The 6,433-nt window shown below is 48.6% G+C and overlaps 1 protein-coding gene across 1 annotated transcript in view; it reads right to left on the bottom strand.

The window, feature by feature from the left end:
- Positions 1 to 6,433, bottom strand: part of DECR1 (2,4-dienoyl-CoA reductase 1) — a 44,308-nt gene that overhangs the window by 10,606 nt on the left and 27,269 nt on the right. Inside the window, exon 6 of the mRNA XM_019527898.1 lies at positions 4,011 to 4,110. Coding sequence (XP_019383443.1) covers positions 4,011 to 4,110 — 100 coding nt within the window. The remainder of the gene's footprint in view (positions 1 to 4,010; positions 4,111 to 6,433) is intronic.

The following is a 6,433-nucleotide window of genomic DNA, read 5'->3' as shown; positions in this document are numbered from 1 at the left end:
AGGTTACTTGGGTGACAATGATCACAAAATGGTAAGAGTTAAAGATCCTAAGGGAAAGAAAAACAAGTAAAGCAGCAGAATAATGGCACTACGCTTCAAAAAAGCAGACGGAACTGGTGGGCAGGATGCTCTGGGAGGCAAGTCTGAGGGGAGAGAGCGCCCAGGACAGCTGGCTGTAGTTTAAAGAATCTGTATTAAGGGTGCAGGAACAAGCTACCCCGATGAGATGGAAGACTCAGAAGCGCAACAAGTGATGAGCCTGGATAGAAGGCAATTTCTTCAATGAGTTGAGACTCAAAAATTAATCCTATATAAGATGGAAACTTGGTCATATTACTAAGGAAGAATATGAGTATCATATGGACATGCAGGGAAAAAAATTAGGAAAGCTAATTAGGTATGATGTAAGATGAGACTGGCAAGAGGCATAAAAGGCAATTAAAAAGGGATTCCACAAGTATGCTGAAAGTAAGAGGAAGACCAAATAAACTGTGGGTCCCTTATAGAATGTTGAAGGCAATCTAGCTATGGATGATGCAGAGAAGGCCTAAGTATTTAAAGCCTTTTTTACTTGAGTCTTCATGAATAAGGTCAGATAATAAGCACAGTTGGCAGTAAAAATATGGAAGAAGAAAAAGAGCCTAGAGTAGTGGAAGAACAGGTTAGGGATTACTTAGAGAAGCTAGATCATGGGCAGGCAATTATTTCAGGCGGAGGGCTGCTTACTGAGTTTTGGCAAGCCATCGAGGGCCGCATGACAGGCAGCTGGGGCAGACAAATATTAATTTTCTAAATTTCTTAGGGGCAACCGTGGGCCAGATAGAATGGCCTGGTGGGCTGCATCTGGCCTGCGGGTTGCATTTTGCCCACCTCTGGGCTAGATGCTTTCAAGATGGCAAAGCTGTATGGCACGTGTCCCCAGTATGGCACATGAGGCCATTTTCCTCAGCATGCATTGGGGCCGGAGAGGCAGCAGCTGTTTGCAGCCTCCTAGCTGTAGCTAGCCACAGCTCTGGGTAGCCTGCAAGGCCATTCTATCTGGCCCATGGGGCCCCTAAAAAATTTAGAAAATTAATATTTATCTGTCTTTGGTTCCTGTAAAAAATGACAGGAACCAGGGGCAGTAGGACCCAGGGGAAGCCCGGCAGGTTCCTGCAAGAGCAGGGCCTGCCCGACCCTGCCCCCCCCAGCCAGAAGCCCCAGAAGGGACCATGTGGCTGCACTGCACTGGAAACTCAGGTAAGGGGTGGGGGGGGGACAGGAGAGGACCCCGGGAAGGGAAGGAGCCCTGGAAAAAGTGGTCCCTCCCCCGCCCCATGGCTGGTGCTCCCTGCTACAGCCACTTGCAGCCCGTATGGGGATGTCCTGAGTAGGCACATGCGGGCTGCAAGTGATTGCAGTGCGGGGTGCCAGCCACGGGGCAGGGGAGGGGCCACTTTTCCCGCTCTCAGCACCAGCTTGTAATGTACTTCCCGCTGCCAGCCTGGGCCCTGTGCCAGCTCTGGGCTTGTCCGTCGGGGCTGCACATGGCAGCAGCAGCTGCGGCCCCCCCCTGCTTGCCACGCCAGGCAGTGTTTGCTGCTGCTGTTGCCCACCTGGAGCTTGTGTGCTGGGCAGCCCAGAGGTGGCAGTGGCAAACACTGCCTGGCACAGCAAGTGGCGAGCCTGGAGCTGGTGTGGGGCCCAGGCTGGCAGTGGGGGTGGTTTACAAGCTGGTGCTGAGTGTGGGAAAAGCGGCCCCTCCCTCACCCTGTGGATGCTGCTCCACGTTGCAGCCACTCGCAACCCACATGGGGCTGCCTGTGCCTGTTCAGGACAGCCCCGTGCGGGCTGTGAGCGGCTGCAGCAGGCAGTGCCAGCCACGAGGTCGGGGAGGGGCCGCTTTTCCCCACACTCTGCACCAGCTCATTCCCTGCTGGGGTGCTGGGGGTTGGGGCTGCATGCTGCCCCCGGTCTGTACCGCGGGGCTGGGAGGCACTGGGAGTCAGCAGGTGCACGGGACCCACACTGGTGTCCCAGGACCAGCGCTGGCAGGGTCCAGAGCAGGGCAGCAGGAGTACAGGGTCCCGGCCGGCAGGGACTCCGGAGCCAGGCCAGCTCCCCCCTCTCCCTGCTGGTGCAGCCCAGCTCGACTCTACAGACCGCTGCCCGCCTGCGCCCCGCTCTGTGCCCTACTGGTGCTGGACTTGAGACATTGGTCCCAAGACATTGGGGCACTGGTCCTAAGATGGTGACCAGCGGGCGGGGCTACCCATGCAGCCCTCGACAGCTTTCCAAAACTGGGTAATAATTGCCTGCCACTGAGGTGGCTGCTCCCAGCAGGCAGCTAGGAAGCTGCAAGCCCTGCAGGGAGCAGCCCGGGCTCCGTGGCTATCAGCAGCTACCCAGAGCCAGGGCTCGCTGCAGCAGGGAGGCTACAAACAGCTGGTGGGGAAGCGTGGCAGGGCAGCAGGGAGTAGGCAACTTTCTGCGCCCCTGCTGGGCCCTGCCATGCCGGGTTCCAGTGCTGCTTTGCAGAAGCAGCGAGGGCAGCACAGCAGGGAGCACTGCTAGTATGTGCTGCCTCCCCAGAGCCCGGGGCCGGGGCGTAGAGGCAGCAGATGTTTGCAGCTGGCCCAGGTTCTGGGTAGCTGCTGACAGCCACAGACCATGGGCTGGAGGGCAGGGGCTTTGGGTGGGAGGCAATGGTCATGAGCAGGGCTGGGGGGCAGGTTCTTTGGGTGGGGGGCAAGGGGCACAAGCAGGGCATCCTGCCATGTACCCCCTGCCCTCGTTTTGTTTTTCTGGTATACTGGCACTCCGGCACCTTCCAAGGTAGACATTGTGGGGGTTTTCAGCACTCTGGCCAAGGAACGTTGCCTACCCCTCCTGTATGGAATACACTTTAGAGTACTGAAGGAATTGGTTAAGGTAATTTCAGAGCTACTGGCTCTTTAACAACTTGTGGGGGCCAGGAAAGGTCATTATGCTCACAAGTAGTCATCAATGGCTCATTGTCTAGCTGGGATGAGGTATCAAGTGGCGTTCCCCAGGGGTCTGTCCTAGGTCCAGTATTGTTCAACATTTTCATTTATGAGCATGCTTCATAAGAGTGCACGCCTAGCAAATTTATAGACCATGCCAGGAAAATGGTGTGCAATCAATCAGATTAAACACTTATCAACAAAACACTTGTCAACAAAGACAAGTGCAAAGTCCTGTGTTTGGGACAGAATAATTTCTTACACAAATACAGACTGATGAATGATTAGCTAAGCTGCAGTACTCCAAAAAAGGACCCGGGAGTTACAGTGGACCCTAAACAGGTCTTGGCTTTGAGCTCTTGGTGCAAAAAAACCCAAACCCAACCGTCTATTAGGTTGTATCAACAGAAGTGATTCTTGCAAAACAAGAAAATGAATTCAACACGGTGAGTACCTGAAGTACTCTGTCCAGTTTTGGGCCACACACTCCAAGAACTATATGAATAAACTATAAAGAGCCCAGCAGAGAGTAATAAAAATGATTAGAGGCCTAAGAAGCATGACTTACGAGGAAAGGCTGAAAGAACTAGGGTTAGTCTGGAGAATAAAAGACTGAGGTGTGATTTGACAGCAAGTCTTCAAATACCTCAAGGGCAATTACAAAAAGGATGCAGATATCCTTTTCTCTATGGCTTTAGGGGACAGGACTAGGAACAATAGCCTCAAGTTTCAGCAGGGGAAATTTAGGTTGGAAATTAAGAAGAGCCATATGACTATGAAGGCAGTCAAGTATGGTATGTGGCTACCTAGAGAAACTATGGAATCTCCATCCCCGGAAATTTTCAACAGCAGGCTGGACAGACACTTGGCTGGAATGATTCAGTCAGGGATGATTCTGCCTTGAACAGGGCACTGAACTAAATGACCTTGTGATGTCCTTTCCAGCCCTACTTTCCTATAATTTCATACTTTCGCCAGGCTGGGCAAAGAACCAGTAAGCCTCGCTTGAGAGATATGAAGACAGAACAATGATGTGCGGTTACTCACTTGCACATTGCTTCTACCCCAGCTTTGGCTGCGGCACTAGGCGTCACAAATCCTGATCCACTCTCTGCATAGATGGTTGTAATAGCCAGGAATGCTGCCCCTGCAAATTGCAAAAGATAAACATCCTTAATCACACTCAGGACAAGCTACAATGTAAAGTTGTACAACAAAAGTTTACAAGTATTAGTGTAAGCTTCCCTGAGCCTTTTGGGAAGGATACCATATAAATCAATTGAATGAATGAACTACTGTTACTGGCATTTGCTGCTCCACTCTTCCCAGGTTAGGGATTAACTAACTTTTAGCTATGAGTTTGGCTTCCCTTGTTGTTTTTACTGTGTTCCCTCACTCCTTATATGACTCTCAGTACACATGAAAGTTTTTGTGGATATTATATTAACCACCAATCTCTATTTAAACTATCCAAGTAAGTCCTTATACCCATTGGCTCACACCAGTATTGAAGGTACACAGGTAAATGTGTTTTAAGGTAGACAAAGTCAAAGAGCTAGAGTACTACCCATAGGGTATTCCTCCTAGCAGCTACCCAGCCCTTGGAACTGTAAGCAGTTAGCTTTGCCCGATCCACATCATTATTTCACATCTCCTAAACAGAAGGGAAAGACATAAAATTCAACATGAAGAATTAACTTGAATAAAGTTTTACGTTACCATACAATACAATGTAAGGCTTGAGGCAGGCTGAAACTGAGCCTCAAGGCACAGGGATTTTTTTGCTTAGCAGGTTAGATTAGCTCTTTCTGAAGCAGAATTTATGACAAAGTTAATTTTAACAATTGTGCTGGATCTTGCTACCATTGCCATTGAAAAGTGTCTTTATACAAAAGCTTTAAGCTGGTGCCCAGAACAACAGAGTCAGAAAGTTTTCAAAATCAAACTGGGGAGCCAAACTAAACCACTAAGAGCCACTACACTCATACTTTACTACTGAAAGGCTGAATATGGATCTCAGTTTGGGAAAGATTAGTTCACACAAAAAAAGCTGGAACCCATGATGAATGACAGTTACTATTTCAGGGGTGGGCAAAATACGTCCCGCAGGCTGGATCCAGTCTGCCAGGCCATTTTATCTGGCCCTTGGGGCCCCTAAAAATTTAGAAAATTAATATTTATCTGCCCCTGGCTGCCTGTCAAAGATGACAGGAGCCAGTGGCAGTAGGACCCAGGGGGACCAGCCACAGATCTGATCTGTGGAGCCACTGAATCCAGTCTGTGTACCCAGGGGCTCTCACAGCCTTCTGGCTGTAGGAGGCTTTGCCTATGCTGCAGCTGGATGGCACCAAGAAGTAGCAGCAGTGACAGCACCAGGTCCTACTGCTAACCCACCTCAGATCCAAAATGTTTAATCCCAGCCTGTCAAAAGAAAAAGGCTGCCGCCCACTAGACTAATGGACTATAATTAACAATTTATGTCATTTTTAAATGTTTCTGACACAAATTATTAAACTAGGGCCCTACTGTGGTAGGTATTGCACCAATACATCATAAAATACAGTCCCTGACACTAAGAAACATACATTCTAAATATTAAAAGAATATATATTTCCCAAAATAATTTTGATGTAGGTCACACAGTGGACCCACTGCACATCTCAGTGTTTTGATAACAATTGAAATGTACATTGATTACATATTTCTTTATATTAGCATTGCTAGCCAAGAAAGGATGGTTCCAGGTTCAAAGAGCTCACTGCATACAGACAGAAAAGCAGAGAGGGAAAGGAGAAAATAATGTATAAATATGTAAACATAAATTGTTTAGATTCACATCATATAGTATGGCAGAAGCTAGTCTTTAACAGACATTGACTGTAGACAAGTCTCGCAATAAAGGGGCCATTTAGATGAAGGCATGCAGATAACAGCTAAAAGAGCTGACAAACATGGTCACAGGTGTATAGGTCAGAGAAGGAGGGAAGAGTAGTAACATTAAATTCAACAAGGACACACAGACTATTTACAGATGTGGGCAAAAAACCCAGTGCTTTACTTTCAGCTTGGCATGACCCCACGCCAAGTGCGGTGCATGCTCAGAAGAGGAATCCCATCAGTTTGACCCAGCTTACCCAGCATCTGTATAGCTCATGTGCTTCAGAGGGGCTTTTTGGGTCTTTTATCTAATAGCTGATTGAATCAGCTTTAGCTAAAAGCACCAAAAAGCCCTGCTGAAGCACACAAGCTGTTATACAGACACTGGGGAGCTGGGTCTAACTGATATGATTCCTCTTCCAGTAAAGCGCTGGGTTTTTTTTCCCAGTTGTGTCAAACTTTTGAAAATGGAAGGAAGAAAAGTTAAATTTTTAATCCGTCACCAGTGAAGGCAAATGACATTCTTATTGTGACGTAGATAAGCTGACTTCAGTGGCTGTACTGTACTCTGTGGTTGCTTGCAGACATTGGAA

The sequence above is a fragment of the Gavialis gangeticus genome, unplaced genomic scaffold (genome assembly GCF_001723915.1).
Source record: "Gavialis gangeticus isolate Ggan-Ray unplaced genomic scaffold, GavGan_comp1, whole genome shotgun sequence".
Lineage (NCBI taxonomy): Eukaryota > Metazoa > Chordata > Crocodylia > Gavialidae > Gavialis > Gavialis gangeticus.
Note: the sequence above shows the minus strand (reverse complement) of the source record. Positions and strands in the feature narration are given on the sequence as shown.